This window comes from Papio anubis, chromosome 1, assembly GCF_008728515.1.
Source record: "Papio anubis isolate 15944 chromosome 1, Panubis1.0, whole genome shotgun sequence".
NCBI lineage: Eukaryota > Metazoa > Chordata > Mammalia > Primates > Cercopithecidae > Papio > Papio anubis.
The window spans coordinates 127,498,253-127,517,027 of NC_044976.1; the positions used below are offsets into that span (position 1 = coordinate 127,498,253).

Genomic DNA, 18,775 nt, shown 5'->3' on the forward strand with positions numbered 1-18,775 from the left:
ATTTTTATTATTTTTATTTAGTATTTGAGACAAGTTCTCACTCTGTCGCCCAGGGTAGAATGCAGTGACATGATCACGGCTCGCTGCAGCCTTGACCTCCTAGGCTCAGGTGACCCACCTCAGCCTCCTGAGTAGCTGGGACGACAGGCGTGTACCACCACGCCTGACTAAAATTATATTCTTAGTTTTCTTAAGGCACCTCCATACAGTTTTCCTTAATGGTAGTACTAATTGAGGGGATGTTTGAACCATACTTAGTGCTCTTATCTTATACTGCCCTTTATTTTTATTTTATTTTGTTTTTTGAGGCAGAGTCTTGCTCTCACCCAGACTGGATTGCAAGATCTTGGCACATTGTAACCTCTGCTTCCCTGGTTCAAGCATTTCTCCTGCCTCAGCCTCCCGAGTAGCTGGGATTACAGGCGCCCACCACCTAATTTTTGCCCAGCTAATTTTTGTATTTTTAGTAGAGACAGGGTTTCACCATGTTGGCCAGGGTGGTCTCAAACTTCTGACCTCAGGTGATCCACCTGTCTTGGCCTCTCAAAGTGCTGAGTTACAGGTGTGAGCCACTGTGCCCGGCCTTGTACTGCCTTTTATTACAGTGATTTGGGTACCTATTATTCTTACTGGATTGTAAATTCTTTGAGGGCAGGTACTTTTTTCATATCATGGCACACACAGGGAATCTTTGAAGCACACTGAGGGAAATGGTCCAGACTGAGACTAGTGGTCTAGGACTCTAGCTGGCCAAGCCCTGCCTGGGACACTGGTTAGGAAATGCTGTGTACAGTACTTAGCACAGTGTCTTGAATATAATAGGTAATTATGATTGAAAGATCCTTGGAACAGGTAAATTCAAAAAGGAACTTGTGAGATATGAGAGCGAGTATAGAACAGTAGAGGATTTGAGTTCTCACAGAATCTTGGAGACGAATGGGATCTGAAATTCTTGCCTAATCACTTTTTTATTTACAGATATCCAAACCAAGGCCCTGGGAACAAATGGAAAGCTTTAAGTTTCATGGCTGGGGGAATAATTTTTTAAAATAAAAAGGTTAAAGCTTGCTATCGTATGCCTTGCGGTTCTCCTTGACTTGAAGATGCCAAGGAACTGAGATTGAGCTAAAAGTTTAGCTATTTTTCAGCATGAGAGCTTGTCTTAGAAACAATCCTGATGAGTCAGAAGGATAACACAGATGACCTTCTGTCTTGCCCCAGATCCTTACGATCATCATTTGCCTGCTTTCTTCCTGGGCATGAACAACTGTGTCAGACAATAGATCATACTTGGAGAGGGAATGGATTTCTCCAATGGCTTTGACCTTTAATGCCTCATAGAGGAGTAGTTAACACACCACTCAATCCCACTGGAGTTCCCCAGCTTTGTGGTTATGTAGTCTATATAAGTGGTTTTAAAAGTGAAGCTGAGATTGGGTGAAATTGTAGGCCAATTCCCATTCATCTTCTAGTGGACAGAATTATAGGAAGAAGAATGGGTATAGCTTTTCCTTTCCACCAAGGACCAAATGGGAGGAGATAGTCTTAATTTAACAGAAAAGAAATTGATGCCAAAAAGGCTGTGCAACAGGTCTGCGAGGGCAGGGGAATTGAGTAATCAAGGGAGGCCAAGGCATACCCCGATTTCTCTGAAGCTGTTTGAGATCAGGAAGGGAGCTTTGTTGTTTGACTGGGCCTGGGGTGAATGTACCTCTGACAGAGCTGGGGCACAGACAAGATGGCCTCTGTTGTCCAGCCCTTCCTATGTGCTTTATTTAATGTGTTTCCTTTACTGTCCTGAAACAGTGAGGCCTTACTTCATTTCTTTTTCTCTTAGTCAGATTCTGAGGAAGATGAACCCACAAAGAAGAAAACTATCCTTCAGGTAAGCATTGTGACATAAACCATTTTTTTTCTCTTCCTGTATTATTTTCTCAAAGACAGAACTTACAGCACCCAGCAGTTTTCAAATTAGGTTTAGAGCAAACACAGATATTTGAGGACTATTTAGGTTTGGCTTTGCTTTTCTTTATAACTTCAGACCTTGTGCATCTATACCCTCTCCACTCTGTTCCTGGCTTTAACATGCTGGTATTACCTTTCCTGGAAGACAGGCAGTGGTAGGGAGATGAATTGTAACTCAATTCAGTTCATTACATATAGTGTAAAAGGATTATTTAGGGAGGGTAGAATAAGTGGATTAGTCAAAATGATGTTAAAATTGTCTGTCTTCTCCCTATCTTATTTTTAACCTAGAAAATAAGCATTTAAATAGCACTTACTGTGTACTAGGCACTGTTCTAAGTGCTTTACTAGCATTTAATTGATTTCATCCTCATGATAGTACCTAAGTCATAGTATTATCATCCCTGTTTTACATATGAGGAAACTCTACTAAATTTTTTAGTGGAGCTGGGGTTTCTCCATGTTGGTCAGGCTGGTCTCAAACTCCCGACCTCAGGTGATCTGCCCACCTCGGCCTCCCCAAAGCGCTGGGATTACAGGCGTGAGCCACCACGCCTGACCAGTATTGAGTCCAAGCTCTTAACTGCTGCACTTAGCTCCTTGTAATTGAAACCAGAAGTCCTCAACAAGACAGTGCTAGTAGATGATTTCCCTGCTGTTTGCTTCTGTTTCCCCTCATCTCAGTACCATTATCCTGGCCCCCAGGAGTTTCTTCCCATTCCTTCCACACTTGGTGATTTATATATTCTAACCTGATGTTGATTGTATAAAGTGGCTGTCTTGCCTGGCACGGTGGCTCACACCTGTAATCCCAACACTGGGAGGTCCAGGCAGGCAGATCACCTGAGGTCAGGAGTTTGAGACCAGCCTGACCAACATGGTCTATACTAAAAATACAAAAATTAGCCAGGTGTGGTGGCGGGTGCTTGTTGTCCCAGCTACTCGGGAGGTTGAGGCAGGAGAATCGCTTGAACCCGGGAGATGGAAGTTGCAGTGAGCTGAGATTGTGTCACTGCACTTCAGCCTGGGCAACAGAGCAAGACTCTGTCAAAAATAAATAAATAAATAAGTAAATAAGTAATAAAATAAAATAAAATAAATAAAATAGTGGCTGTCTTGTGATTCAAGTATATGGTACGAAGCTGCCCCTTCTCCTGACTCGGTTAAATGTTGCTTCCACCTCTGAGCGGTCTTAGAAGGACGTAGTTGTGTGGAAGTTAGAAAGATAACTGGTGAGGCTGGTGTTTGCATTTATAGTGGATGAAAAAGGAGTCATGGACGATGCTAGCATGCTGAGACTGAGCAAAGGCAGTCCTGTTACCAGGATAGCTTCCTGGAGGAGGTGGACTGGCTCAGAAGGCGCCCCCACTGTAAGACTAAAGACTGTAAAGAACAGTCTTCCAGGTGGTAGGAAGAAATGAGTAGACAGAGGAATTGTGAGCTCTTAAGGCAGAGTGGGGACCTAGGATTGCAAAGTGTTGTAGCCACGACCCCAGATATCTGATAAGTCAGACACTTCAAAGGTAGCCTGAGGGTGTGCTCCGTCTCATACCTCAGTCTGGTTTCTATGAACCGGAGCCCCTGGGCGCCGCCAGGCTGGACTAACCAAATTTGTGAACACACACACAGCAAGAAGAGCCCACTCTCCAGATGAGCAGTTGTGTGTGGCTTGACTCAAATGTCTTATTCACTCTGGGCATTTCTTGGCTGAGAAGGCTGGAGTACACAGGTACTCTAAGACAGTGACACAGTGACCATATCCATTCTGTTTTTCCAATTGTCATTTCCCTCAGCTCTACAGTTAGGCCAAGATGGCCTTTTAGCATAGAGAAAGCAGAATCAGAGATTATTTTGGGTAATAGGAACTCTGAATGGGCTGGGCCAATTAGCTTACAGATCAAAAGTTAAATGCTTGACTCTGGCATTAACAAGCTAATATGCCACATCTATAGGGCCTTCCTTGGGTAGGGTAGGGGACTTTCTTCAGATTAAAAAAATGCAGCATATATATACTCATTTCTGGCTGACAAAACTACCTCTGTATGTATGATGGCACTAAACATGCTAAAATTACATATTTTTGTAAAAAGCAGTAATGTCTTAGATTAGGGAAATTTGCAAGCTGAGTAAGTCTGAAAAGAACTGAAGATGATCTTACAAAAACCCTTTCAGTCAGCTAATGTAGGATTCTATGGTTGTAACTAAAAAATACCCTTAGGCCAGGCGCTGTGGCTCACGCCTGTAATCCCAGCACTTTGGAAGGCCGAGGGGGTGGATCACAGGTCAGGTGTTCAAGACCAGCTTGGCCAAGATGGTAAAACCCCGTCTCTACTAAAAATACAAAAATTAGCCAGGCATGCATGGTTTGGGCCCCTGTAATCTCAGCTACTCGGGAGGCTGAGGACGGAGAATGGCGTGAACCCGGGAGGCGGAGCTTGCAGTGAGCTGAGATCCGGCCACTGCACTCCGGCCTGGGTGACAGAGCGAGACTCCGACTAAAAAAAAAAAAAAAAAAAAAAAAAATACCTTTAGCACTTAAGTCCTGAGGGAGCTGCTCCATCCACACTGAGGCTTCAGGTTCCTATCTAAGGGGGGAAAGAAAAGACAAAGGAAATCCTGTTTCCTGTGCTCTGGGGATGGTGACAAGGAGAGCAATTTAAAGGGTTGGAAAAAGCTGTGTGAGGCACCTTGCAGTCTCTGGACTCACTGATTCCTTGTTGAGCGTGCTGGGCCTCTAGTCTTTCCTAGGCACCATTAGCACTGCCGAGGGGTCTTGCTCAGGGTTAGCTTTCTCCCTTGATTAGGCAAAGGGACTATTATTTATTTATTTATTTTATTTTTTGAGACGGAGTCTCACTCTGTCACCCAGGCTGGAGTACAGTGGCTGGAGTACAGTGGTATGATATTGGCTCACTGCAACCTCTGCCTCCTGGGTTCGATGCAATTCTCCTGCCTCAGCCTCCCAAGTAGCTGGGATTACAGGGCCCAGCTGGGATTATAGGCACCTGCCACCACGCCCGGCTAATTTTTGTATTTTTAGTAGAGGCGGGCCTTCAGTATGTTGGCCAGGCTGGTCTGGAGCTCCTGACCTCGTGATCTGCCCACCTTAGCCTCCCAAAGTGCTGGGATGACAGGCGTGAGCCACTGCGCCTGGCCGGGAGGGAACTTCTGGCAGCAGTATGAATGTCTCTTTTGGACAGAACCTGGTTCCTGATTTTGGGTAGTGTTCCGAAGGAAGGCGAGGGCTCTTGTGTTAAGAGGTCCCTTCAGGACATGGAGAGAGGTTGAGTGATGAGCTGGAGAGACCTGGGCTTTTTGGGAGGAAGGATGATGCGAGGTTAAGAGCATCATATTTGTTGAAGACAGAGTTGAGGAAGGCTCGCTCTGTGGAAGAGGGCAGTGGAGCTGGGTTGGGATGGAAGAGAAGAAGAATGATACCTCACCTTGGGAGAAGCAGCCCACAGAAAGGTCTGAGGTAGCAGGAGTCAAGCCCAGATTGGGTGGTCTGAGTGGATGGAAGTAAGGAGGAAACAAGGGCTGGTAAGACTTTAGGCTAGAGAACTTATCTGTAATTGTTGTTTTTGGTGTTGCTAGTACATAAAATCTCACTTGTCATCTTTCTTTCCTCCTACCCCAAACCTGGGCTCACCAGGGATCCGGCGAGGGGACTGGTTTGTCTGCCTTGCTTCCCCAACCTAAAAACCTGACTGTGAAAGAGACTAACAGGTTGCTCCTGCCCCATGCCTTCTCCCGCAAACCCTCGGATGGCTCCCCTGATACTAAGCCCTCCAGACTGGCTTCTAAGACCAAGACTTCCTCTCTTGCCCCTGTTGTGGGCACCACAACCACCACTCCGTCGCCCTCTGCTATCAAGGCTGCTGCCAAGAGTGCTGCCCTGCAGGTGACAAAGCAGATCACGCAGGAGGAAGACGACAGTGATGAGGAAGTAGCCCCCGAAAACTTTTTCTCCCTCCCTGAAAAGGCCGAGCCACCTGGAGTTGAGCCATACCCTTACCCCATCCCCACTGTCCCTGAAGAGCTGCCTCCAGGCACGGAACCAGAGCCGGCTTTCCAGGACGATGCAGCCAATGCCCCCCTTGAATTCAAGATGGCAGCAGGCTCAAGTGGGGCCCCTTGGATGCCTAAGCCTGGGGATGACTACAGCTACAATCAGTTTTCCACGTATGGCGATGCCAATGCTGCTGGTGCTTATTATCAGGTGGGTAGGAGGCACAGAGGGCAGGCGAGGGAATATTGGAACATGGTGGTCAAGGAGAGCTTTGAGCTAGTGATACAGCCTCTGTGGTGTCACTTTGGCTTAATTTATTAGGCCGCAGAACATACCTATATTCTGAACCATATTAATCTAAATTGCCCAAGTCTTGAAGTCTGACAGGGTGAACCACATAAATGACACCTTTATTTTGAAAACTATTTATTGTTTATTGATCCATAATATTTTTACATATTTGTGATTGATATATATATGTATATCTGTTTTTTTCTTCCTAACCTTTATTTTAGGTTCAGAAGGTACATATACAGGTTTGTTACATGGGTAAATTGCATGATACAGCGGTTTGGTGTACAGATTTTTTTTTTTTTTTTTTTTTTGAGAGAGAATCTGTGTTGCCCAGGCTAGAGTGCAGTGGTGCAATCTTGGCTCAACTGCAACCTCTGCCTCCTGAGTTCAAGTGATTCTCCTGCCTCAGCCTCCCGAGTAGCTGGGACTACAGGTGTGTGCCACCACTACCACGCCCCGCTAATTTTTGTATTTGTATTTTATATTTTTTGAGATGGAGTCTTGTTCTGTTGCCCAGGCTGGAGTGCAGTGGCACGATCTTGACTCACTGCAACCTCTACCTCCCAGGTTCAAGCAACTCTCCCTCTTCAGCCTCCCTAATAGCTGGGGCTACAGGCACATTCCACCATGCCTGCTAATTTAATTTTTGTATTTTTAGTAGAAACGGGTTTCACCATTTGACCAGGTTGGTCTCAAACTTCTGGCCTTAAGTGATCTGTCCATTTCAGCCTCCTAAAGTGATAGGATTATAGTGTGAGCCACCACACTTGGCTGTAATAGGTAGTTTTTGATCCTCACCCTCCACACTCAAGTAGGCCCTGGTGTCTATTGTTCCCTTCCTTGTGTCCATGTGTACTCAGTATTTAGTTCCCATTTATAAGTGAAAACGTGGTATTTGGTTTTCTGTTTCTGTGTTAATTTGCTTAATGGCTTCCAGCTCCATCCATGCTGCTGCAAAGGACATGATTTTGTTCTTTTTTTATGGCTGTGTAGTATTCCATGGTATATGTGTACCACATTTTCTTTTTTCAGTCCACTGTTGATGGGCATGTAGGTTGGTTCTGTGTCTTTGCTATTGCGAATAGTGCTGTGATGAAATGTGTGCATGTGTTTTTACAGTAGAATAATTTATATTCCTTTGGGTATATACCCAGTAATGGAGTTGCTGGGTTGAATGGTAGCTCTGTTTTAAGTTCTCTGAGAAATCTCCAAACTGCTTTCCATGGTGGCTGAACTAATTTACATTCCCATCCCCAGTGTATAAGTGTTCTCGTTTTCTCCACAACCTTGCCAGCATCTGTTATTTTTTTACTTTGCAATAATAGCCATTCTGACTGGTGTGAGATGGTATCTCATTGTAGTTTTGATTTGTATTTCCCTGATAATTAGTGATGTTGAGCATTTAAAGATATAGATCTTGGCCATTTCTATTACTTGTTTTGAGAAGTGTCTATTCAGATCCTTTGCCCACTTTTTCATGAAATTATTATTATTTTAATTGTTAAGTTTGAGTTTCTTGTATATTCCACAATATAGTCCCTTGTCAGATGGATAGTTTGTAAATATTTTCTCCCGTTCTACATGTTGTCTCTTCATTCTGTTGTTTCCTTTGCTATGCAGAAGCTTTTTGGTTTAATATAGTGCCATTTGTCGAAGTTTGGTTGTGTGTGTGTGTTTTTTTGTTTTGTTTTGTTTTTTTCCCCCAAGATGGAATCTCGCTCTGTCGCCTAGGCTGGAGTGCAGTGGTGCAGTCTCGGCTCACTGCATCCTCTGCCTCCCAGGTTCAAGAGATTCTCTTGCTTCAGCCTTGAGTAGCTGGGATTACAGGTGCCTGCCACCACACCCGGCTAATTTTTGTATTTTTATTTATTTATTTATTTAGAGACGGAGTTTCGCTCTTGTTGCCCAGGCTGGAGTGCAATGGCGTGATCTCGGTTCACCACAACCTCCGCCTCCCACGTTCAAGTGATTATCCTGCCTCAGCCTCCCGAGTAGCTTGGATTACAGGCATGCGCCACCACACCTGGCTAATTTTTTGTATTTTTAGTAGAGGCGGGTTTCTCTATGTTGGTCAGGCTGGTCTCGAACCCCTGACCTTAGGTGATCCCCCCACTTCAGCCTCCCAAAGTACTGGGATTACAGGCGAGAGCCACTGCGCCTGGGCATTGTTTTTATTTAATTAATTAATTAATTAATTGTTTTCTTGAGACAGGGTCTTGCTCTGTCGCCCAGGCTGGAGTGCAGTGGTGCGATCCCAGCTCACTACAACCTCCGCCTCCTGTGTTCAAGCGATTCTCCTGCCTCAGTCTCCTGGGTAGCTGGGATTACAGGCATGTGCCACCACGCCCGGCTAATTTTTTTTGTATTTTTAGTAGAGACGGGGTTTCACCATGTTGGCTAGGCTGGACCTGAACTCCTGACCTCAAATGATCTGCCCACCTGGGCCTCCCAAAGTGCTGGGATTACAGACGTGAGCTCCCGCACCCTGCCTATTTTTAATTTTTAATTTTTTTACTTTTGAGATGGAGTCTTGCTCTGTCACCCAGGCTGGAGTGCAGTGGTGTGATCCCGGCTCACTGCAACCTCCACCTCCCGGGTTCAAGCGATTCTCCTGCCTCAGGCCTCTTGAGTAACTGGGATTATACCCGCCTGCCCCACGCCTGGCTAATTTTTGTATTTTTAGTAGAGACTGGGTTTCACCATGTTGGTCAGGCTGGTCTGGAGCTCCTGATCTCAGGTGATCTGCTCGCCTTGGACTCCCAAAGTGATGGGATTACAGGTGTGAGCCACCGTACCCCGCCGACTTTTGGTTTTATTGTCTGTGCTTTTGAGGTTTTAGCTGTAAAATTTTTGCCTAGACCAGTGTCCTGGAGCACTTCCCCTATGTTGAAAACAAAATCTGATTGTGGGAGCTGATGAGAGGTATGAAGGGAAGGCGGAAGAGGACTGGTATCTAATCTTGGAGTTACAAGATAGCTTCCTGAAATGTGGATGATGAGCATAAGGGAATCTATGGCATAGACTTCTAGATAGCAGTTAGTCTAAGAAGAGTTTCTAGAGGTGAGGAGTATTGAGAAAAACAGGAAGGGACAGTTGGGGCCAAAGAGGAAAGAATGGAATCTGGAGGGTTGAGTGCAAAATAAGAATAAAGAGAATCTCCTCACCACTCCCCCACCCCCCAAAAAAAAGAAGAATAAAGAGAATCGTGAGCGTGATTTGAGGTTTTGAATCTCAAGCTGAGTTTGGGCAAGTTACTTAACCGCCTCTCAGTCTCAGGTTTTTTAGGTTAAAATGGGATATCAGAGCAACTCAAAGCATTGCTAAAATAATTACATTAGTTTAATATGGTGGTTCCTGGAAAATAGTCAATGTTCAATAAATGCTGATTGTAACTTTTTATTCATGTTGTATTCACCTGTTGTTTGGAAGAGATATTTAGATTTGATCCGTATGGCCTCAGAGAGTAAAAGTATAGAATGCCAGGTTGTAAGTAGGTTTAAGAGATAATTCCTAGCAGTCAGAGCTTCCCAAGATGTAGAGGGCTCCTAGGAGCAGGAGCTGGGGGACCTGGCACCAGTGGTGGAGTTGAACAGAGGCAGCTTGCTGGCCCCATAACTGGGCAGCTTCAGCAAGTTTAAAAACTGCTGGCCTGGGATGGTTGGAAGACTTAAGTCCCTTCAACCACTGTGATTCTCTGAATGGTCAGCATTATTGTTTTCAATCTGGGCATGAGTGAAGAGGGAGGGCTTTGTGGAGAACCTGTTCTGACCAAATACTTTGAAAACAATTGTGTTTCCTAAATCTTTGCTGTTAAGCCTTGTTGTTTCATATAGGCTGAGCAGAGATAGTATATCTGCCCTTAAGGTTGTTGTTAGAAGGATGGAGGAAGATAGGCTGGGCCCGGTGGGTCACGCCTGTAATCTCAGCACTTTGGGAGGCCAAGGTGGGTGGATCACCTGAGGTTAGGAGTTTGAGACCAGCCTGACCAATATGATGAAACTCCGTCTTTAGTAAAAATACAAAAATTAGCTGGGCGTGGTGGCATGCGCCTATAATCCCAGCTACATGGGAGGCTGAGACAGGAGAATCACTTGAACCCAGGAGGCGGAGGTTGCAGTGAGCCAAGGTGGCACCATTGCACTCCAGCCTAGGCAACAAGAGCGAAACTCCATCTCAAAAAACAAACAAAAAAAAAAGAAGGATGGAGAAAGATAGTGTTTTTAACTCTTTAGCAGAAAAAAAAAAGATGCTATTTAAATTGAATAGCAAATTAGAATTCTATGTGCAGTTATAAACACCATTGAGATAATCTATGTAAATTAAAGCACTTTAAATACACTGGGGGACTCTGAAATTTAAATGTATCTTATTGTGAATACCATTTAAAAAAAATCCATACTCAGGCCGGGCGCGGTGGCTCAAGCCTGTAATCCCAGCACTTTGGGAGGCCGAGACGGGCGGATCATGAGGTCAGGAGATCGAGACCATCCTGGTTAACACGGTGAAACCCCGTCTCTACTAAAAAATACAAAAAAAACCTAGCCGGGCGAGGTGGCAGGCGCCTGTAGTCCCAGCTACTCGGGAGGCTGAGGCAGGAGAATGGCGTAAACCCGGCAGGCGGAGCTTGCAGTGAGCTGAGATCCGGCCATTGCACTCCAGCCTGGGTGACAGAGCGAGACTCTGCCTCAAAAAAAAAAAAAAAAAAAAAAAAAAAAATCCATACTCTAATTGCTCTGGATTTTTATATATTATTTTTATGTAGTGAATATTAAACCTATTTTCATTTAGCTCATCATAAAATGAATATTCTTAGAGGGGCATTTCTTGGAGTTTAAGACGAAGTGGAAGAATTAGGAAAAAGTGTAGGCCCTTGGAGGAAACAGTTTATTGACCCTGTGGCTGCCTGACTTGGCTAAGCAGGGGCCTTGCCCTTGCCTTCACCCTCCTCTTCTTTAGGATCTGCAACAACATCTGGGCCACTCACCTCTAAGGGGAATCATGCGATTCCTGAACTAAAAATCTGGTAAATAAACCTGCTTTGTTCCCAGCTTTGTAAGTTTCATTGTATCCTAATAGTCGTTATTTTAAATCAGAGATCTATAGCCTCCCCACCCGTTTAGACTGTTTCCCTGTATCCACGGGACCAAACTAGAATGAGGAGCAGGAATGGCATGACATATGCCTTCTTGTCCCTGCTCGCATCGTAGCTCATTGGGGTCTTATGAGCAGGAGGAGCAGGGCTGAGGGCATGGTAGAGGTAAGGGGTGAAAGTCGCTCTTAGGAAGTAGCTGAGGGAGTAAGGTATAGACTGAAGCAGGAGAGACAGTTTTTATTTCTTGTTACCCTTTCCTAAAAAATACCTATCTGTCTGGATAGTGTAGATGAGAAAAGCTGTAGGGACTGTTCTTGAGTTATAGGTAGGTCCTTGGGATCTATGCCTTTAACTGGTCTGTTTGAAGAAGCTGTAGTGTGGATATCTCACCACTGCCTCTTTGATGATGATTTTCCATTTCTGGACAGACCTTACCTTCCCCTCTCCTACTGTGCCCTCAGTTGGTGTGTTTTTCTTTCCTGTTTGGCTGCAGGATTATTACAGTGGTGGCTACTATCCTGCACAGGACCCGGCCCTGGTCCCACCCCAGGAAATTGCCCCAGATGCCTCCTTCATCGATGACGAAGCAGTAAGTTAACAAAGCACAAGTGACCATCTTTGACCCCTGGACACCATGTTTCAAATCTGAAGCCAAAGGAAATTAAAACACACACACACACACACACACACACAAGATAAAACTGTATCAGGATTAGGTTGGCAACATGTAATGGAGAAACTCTAATTAATAGTGGCTTATATAAAGCAAGTTAGTTTTTTTCTTCATGGAAGAAGGATACAGGGGTGCTTTGGAAGCTCCACAGAGTCAGGGATCTAGTCTCCTTCTTTTTTTTGGGTAGAGACGGGGTCTTGCTTGTTGCCCAGGCTGCACTTGAACTCCTGGGCTCAAGCAATCCTTCTGCCTTGGTCTCCCAAAGTGGTGGGATTACAGGTGTGATTTACCATGCCTGGCCTCAGTCTCTTTCTGATCATTGCTTTGCCATCCCTAGGCTGTGGCCTTTATTCTTATGGTCCATGATAGCAGTTAAAGCTACAGCCATCACACTGGCATTGAAGATGCAGCAGGGTAGAGAAAGAAAGAGGAGGAACACTTCACCTCCCTTTCTAGGAGACTTCCTGAAAGTTCCTAAGAGCACGTCCATTTTGATCTCACTGACTAGAATCTGCTCAAGTGACCATAGCTAGTTGTTTGGTTTTTTTTTGTTTTCTGTTTGTTTGTTTTGAGCAGAGTCTTGCTCTGTCGCCCAGGCTCGAGAACGGTGGCACGATCTCAGCTCACTGCAACCTCTGCCTCCGAGGCTCAAGCGTTTCTTGTGCCTCAGCCTTCTGAGTAGGAGTAGCTGGGATTACAGGCATGTGCCACCATGCCCAACTAATTTTTGTATTTTTAGTAAAGATGGGGTTTCACCACGTTGGCTCAGGCTAGTCTCAAACTCCTGGCCTCAAGTGATCAGCCCATCTTGGCCTTCCAAAGTGCTGAGATTACAGGCATGAGCCATCGCATCTAGCCGGCCATATCTAGTTCTAAGGGGGTCTAGGAAATGTAGTGTTTTATTAGTTGTGTGGTAATATGCCTAGCAAAAATTTTGGATTCTTTCACACTAAAGAAGAGGAGAATGGATCTGGGGAGGCACCAAGCAGCTATGTTAAATAACCCTTGTGTTTCACATAATGGTCTCTCCCTGCTGCTAGCTTTCCCAAGCTTCAGCAAAAGGAAGGGTAAAAGCACAATGTCCTGTGACTTTCAGGCTGTTATTCGGGATATAAAGTACTGTTCTATCTTATCTGCAGGGAAGTCACAGCCTATTAGGAGGGATCTGCAGAAATAGGGGGTGCTACCTTTCCATGGAGGTTCTTATAAAAAATAATTCTTCTCTGCTTACCTTTTCCCAGAAAGGTGTCCATCCCTTTGCATACTTCTGCCTGTGCTTGATACTGTTCATCCACTTCCCTATGGATCTCCTTCTTGGCAGATTTGATAGTTGGTTTCTTTGGGAACCAACTAAGCCTAGGAGACAGCTGAGAACCCACTTAGTGGCAAAAGTCAGTTTCTTATAGGTGGAGTGAGTATAGAAGGCCTCACTAATGTTGAGATCAGAACCTGGGTCTCACTGAAGCTTCTGAGTTTTAAAATTCTATTCTCCTTCACCCACATTCCCTTTGAGGCACACCTCTGGATGACTTGTGTGGTTAGCATTTTGTTTTTTTGGGAAGAGGAAACAGTAGCAGTCTCCTAGAAAGTTTACTGGGCTTTCTTTTTTCTTTACCCTTAAAAACTTTTGAAGTTAAAGCTAAGCCTCTGTGTGTATGTGAGGCTCCTTTTCTATGCAGCCCCACATTCTTTGTCTCTGATGTCCAATTTGGTGTGGGGTCTGTTGATTCGGTGATACCGAACAATTAGAAGGAACAGAGATGGACAAAGAACTGATTTTTAAAGGAGAAATCCTGGAGTTCTGTGTTTTTTTGGGGCTTGGAATTTTATTTTTTTAGAGGCAAGGTCTTGCTGTGTTTCCCAGGGACCACAGGCACGCACCACCACACCCGGCTAATTTTTTAATTTTTTTATAGAGATGGGGTCTCACTTTATTGCCCAGGCTTGTCTCAAACTCCTGGGCTCAAGTGATCCTCCCACCCTTGCCTCCCAAAATGCTGGTATTATAGGTGTGAGTCACCCTGCCTGGCCTGCTCTGAATTCTTTTTTTTTTTTTTTTTTGAGTCTGAAAACTCTTTTGAGACAGAGTTTCACTCTTCTTGCCCAGGCCAGAGTGCAATGGTGCAATCTCGGCTCTCCGCAACCTCTGCCTCCCTGGTTCAAGCAATTCTCCTGACTCAGCCTCCCAAGTAGCTGGGATTACAAGTATGCACCACCACGCCTAGTTGATTTTATATTTTTAGTAGAGACGAGGTTTCTCCATGTTGGTCAGGCTGGTATTAAACTCCCGACCTCAGGTGATCCGCCTGCCTCAGCCTCCCAAACAAAGTGCTGGGATTACAGTTGTGAGCCACCGTTCCCGGCCTGCTCTGAATTCTTTTTTTTTTTTTTTTTTTTTTTGAGACAGAGTCTCACTCTGTCGCCCAGGCTGGAGTGCAGTGGCCGGATCTCAGCTCACTGCAAGCTCCGCCTCCCGGGTTTACGCCATTCTCCTGCCTCAGCCTCCCGAGTAGCTGGGACTACAGGCGCCCGCCACCTCGCCCGGCTAGTTTTTTTGTATTTTTTAGTAGAGACGGGGTTTCACCTGGTTAGCCAGGATGTTCACGATCTCCTGACCTTGTGATCTGCCCATCTCGGCCTCCCAAAGTGCTGGGATTACAGGCTTGAGCCACGGCGCCCGCCCTGAATTCTTAATTTGAAAATTGTATGCAGTCCTTTTAGGCAGATATTAAAAATAAAATTGATTCAGGGGTACATGTGCCAGTTTGTTACATGGATATATTGCATAGTGGTAGGCAGATACTGTTTGAGTACAAATTCATACCACTGGTTCTCTGTTGTCATTCATGTTTGGAGATACCTCTTAGCTTCCCTTTTCCTGGGTTCAAGAGACGTTCTGAGTACAAGTAGCCTTTCATCTGGCATCAAGGGAATTTGGTAGGTGGCAGGGTAAAAGGACGTAGAGAAGAACTGAGGGTGCCTTGGGATTGGTGAGTCACAAAATCATTCCATAAACTCTGGCTCTTTAGTGACATCTGCCGACCCCCTTGCCCAGATTCCTGACTCCTGCATTTTTTTCTTTTCTAGTTTAAGCGGCTGCAGGGCAAGAGAAACCGAGGGAGAGAAGAAATCAACTTTGTGGAGATTAAAGGTGATGACCAGCTCAGTGGGGCCCAGCAATGGATGACTAAGTCATTGACAGAAGAGAAAACCATGAAGTCATTCAGCAAAGTAAGTGGGAACGGTCTGTTGAGTGGTCAACTTGGGAGGCTGCAAAGCAAAATCTTGTCTTACTCCCCGTCTAGACCCCACACCCCATTGTTATTGTCACAGCACCTTTAGTAAACACATTTTGCCTATGGTACTTGAGTATGCAGCAAACCTCACAGATACAGCAGCTCCTTCCCTCTAGAACTTTGCGGGAGTTTAACAGCTCTCCAGCTGGATGGGAGGTCTGGTTGCTGAGACTGAGTAGTTGGAGAGGACTCCAGCCTGTGGCTGTGGCTCCTTCCCAGGCTGCACAGAATCCACAGCTACTCTACTCTTTCCCTACAGTCAGATCCTTCTTTCCTTTTCTTGATTTAAAGTTTTTTGCTTTTTTTTGTTTTAATTTTTATTCTTTTAAAATACTATCTTCTTCATTTCCTTCCCTCCCTTCTTCCTTTTCTCCTTTCTTCGTTCCAATTGTTTTCATTTTTTGGTGGTAGTTTTTTTTGTTTTGTTTTGTTTTTCAGAGTCTCACTCTGTTGCCCAGTCTGGCATGCACTGGCTCAGTCACAGCTCATTGCAACCTCTGCCTCCCAGGCTCAAGCGATCCTCCCACCTCAGCCTCCTGAGTTGCTGGGACTACAGGTGCATGCCACCATACCCATCTAATTTTTGTATTTTTTTGTAGAGTTGGAGTTTCACCATATTGTCCAGGCTGGTGTTGAACTCCTGGCCTCAAGTGATCCACCCACCTTGGCCTTGACCTCCCAAAGTGCTGGGATTACAGGCATGAGCCACTATACCCGGCCCCAGTTAGTTCATTGTTTCAAGCTGGGACCTGGCTCAGCACATCTTTGAGGTGTGAGCACAACAGAACCTCAGAAATCCTGGAGTCCCTAGATTCTGAGTGTGCAGCTCTTCTGTGTTCTCTTCATTATTGATTGTAGCCAGCTGTAGTCTTTCCAGTGCCTTTATTCATCACATTTCCCACACTATACTCCTGCCTTTTCTGTCCTAGTTGTCTTTAGTCAGTATGATGAACATTTCTTCACCTAGTAGCTGAGAACAGCAAATGTGGACATTTATGAGCCTGCCACAGGAGGGAAAATGTGGGAAAGCCCTGGACTTGAGCCCAGCACCAGCAAGGCCAAGGTCGAGGATTTTGTTCCCTTTTCCTCCCCCCATTTGCTTTGCTTTGTTCTATGGCCACAGATGGCCATACAAGCTCCAGCCGTTTGTTTTAACTGAATGCTGGCGGTCATACAGGACAGAGCAAAGGATTGTGGTTAGATCAGCATAGATCCATCACTGTTTACTGGAAAAACCACTTAGGAGAGCATGCTCTACCAACTGTGGGTCGAGAAGCATAGTCACATAGTAATAGCTACTGTTGTTAATGCTCACTGTGGGCCAGGAATGGAGCTGGATGTTTTATGTATGTCATCTTTAACTGTCACATTAAATGACATTAAATAGCAGCAAGCAATTAGTATTTGCTCTTTTCCTATCTCCAAGTTTTCTTGCCACCGTCTCATTATATTGAACTAGATTTTGTTAAAAGAAGAAAAAGATATGGTCCTTGTCCTTGAGGAGTTGACAGCATAGTTGGGAAGAAGAGATTTAAGGACACTTGAGTGTAAATGATTACAGTGCAAATTGATTACATAAGTGCTGAGGAGACTCTAGAGAGGAGTTTTGGGAGTTGGGTGGAGATGATTAGGAAGCTTCTAGTCTGAGACAACTCTGGCAGAGGACAGAAAAACCACAGAATGAAAGCCCAGACCAATATAGACTTTGACAGTAAATCATTTGCATCAAAGTTTGGTTACGGGTTCAGTGCAGTTACGGGCGGAGGCTGGAAGACTGGGGAGAGGTAGAGTGATTGTGAAATTTCTAATTCCAGGGAAACTGCTGGCACTTACTAGAATGGGGAAGGTGGGGGTTTTAGCCAGAGGTGATTGATGGGAGCGAGCTTGATAAGCAGTAGGTGGGAGACAGGCTAGACATCTGGCTTGACTGGGGAGAAGAGGACAGAGATGAAGAGGGTTTGAAGGGAGATGGGCACAGGGATTGTGGGAGGACCTGGCAGGGGGGCAGAAGGTCACCTGTGCCCTGGCCCACAAACTGTTTCAGACTGATTGCAGGCAGTAAAACTGGTCTCAGATGTCCATAGCAGACAGAGCCCCATGCTGGGTGCTAGGGGTAGGGTGGGATTACCAAAGACGCAGAAGACAGTCCTGACCTCAAAGTAGTTCCAGTCTAGTGGGGGATATTAGCAGGCTATTTCAGGCAAGTGTTCTGAGCTGGGTTTTTTGGTATAATGGCTTTAATAAAAATAAAGGCTTTGTAAGTATATAGAGGTAAAAACAGCTCCAACTTTTCTCCCCCAGGATCTGGGCTGCGGAATTGGCTTTTAGTCCCTAATACCACACCATCTGGCCACGTGAGAAACTTCTGCTTTCATCCTGTGGGTTAATGAGTATGTTTTCTTCTCTTGCAGAAGAAAGGTGAGCAGCCAACAGGCCAGCAGCGGCGGAAACATCAGATCACATATCTTATTCATCAGGTGAGAGAGAGCTGAGGGCTCTGGCTCAGGCAGGATCTCTGTAAATCTGGTAATTTGAAGGCTGAATTTGAGTTAGAAACCCAGATGCCAGGGACCATCTTTCAGCAGGCATCCTCTGCTGTTCTCAGAGTGGCCACTAGGAGGGGATACATCCTTCAGAATTATCCTGCTCTGCTTCAGTCTCAATGCAGATAAGATTCAGGTGCAGGTGCTTAGAATAAAACTCTCTTTTTTTTTTTTTTTTGAGATGGAGTCTTGCTCTGTCGCCCAGGCTGAAGTACAGCGGTGTGGTCTCGGCTCACTGCAAGCTCCGCCTCCCGGGTTCACGCCATTCTCCTGCCTCAGCCTCCCGAGTAGCTGGGACTACAGGTGCCTGCCACCTCGCCCGGCTAGTTTTTTTTTTTTTTGTATTTTTTAGTAGAGACGGGGTTTCACCGTGTTAGCCAGGATGGTCTTGATCTCCTGACCTTGTGATCCGCCCGTCTCGGCCTCCCAAAGTGCTGGGATTACAGGCTTGAGCCACCGTGCCCGGCCACCTCCTAGTTTTTCACAGCTTCAGTCATTACTTTAAAATCGTTTGAATTTCTAAGGTACTACACGCTGTTTTCAACACAATTGCAAAACTGCATCTCCAGGCTAAGCAATTGTTTGTTGGTGTTCTGTTTTGACTGGTCCAAGCCTTTGAGGCTGTCCTCTCCTACTCTGCCGGTTGGGTGTCTAAGGCAGCAGATTTTCTTCCTTTTAGATGCTAAATTCTAGTTTTCATTTGCCCATTCCCCACTTCAGCTTTTGAGTTTTAATTCTACTAGAGGAAGCACCAGGATTCTTGAGTCTTTATTCTGCTTAAACCTTGATAACTCTCCAAAGAAATGATTTTTCTTTGCTTTCTTGGGGTCTTCCCCTTTTACTTCGATAAGTCTTTCAAGGAGTTTGCAGTTTCCCCATAATCATTTTGATAGGAGAAAGATT

At 45.3% G+C, this 18,775-nt stretch overlaps 1 protein-coding gene across 1 annotated transcript in view; it reads left to right on the plus strand.

Annotated features, from left to right (window-relative positions):
* Window positions 1-18,775, plus strand: part of PRCC (proline rich mitotic checkpoint control factor) — a 31,181-nt gene that overhangs the window by 11,869 nt on the left and 537 nt on the right. The window contains exons 2-6 of the mRNA XM_003892841.5: window positions 1,838-1,885; window positions 5,618-6,184; window positions 11,854-11,949; window positions 15,121-15,264; window positions 17,741-17,806. Coding sequence (XP_003892890.1) covers window positions 1,838-1,885; window positions 5,618-6,184; window positions 11,854-11,949; window positions 15,121-15,264; window positions 17,741-17,806 — 921 coding nt within the window. The remainder of the gene's footprint in view (window positions 1-1,837; window positions 1,886-5,617; window positions 6,185-11,853; window positions 11,950-15,120; window positions 15,265-17,740; window positions 17,807-18,775) is intronic.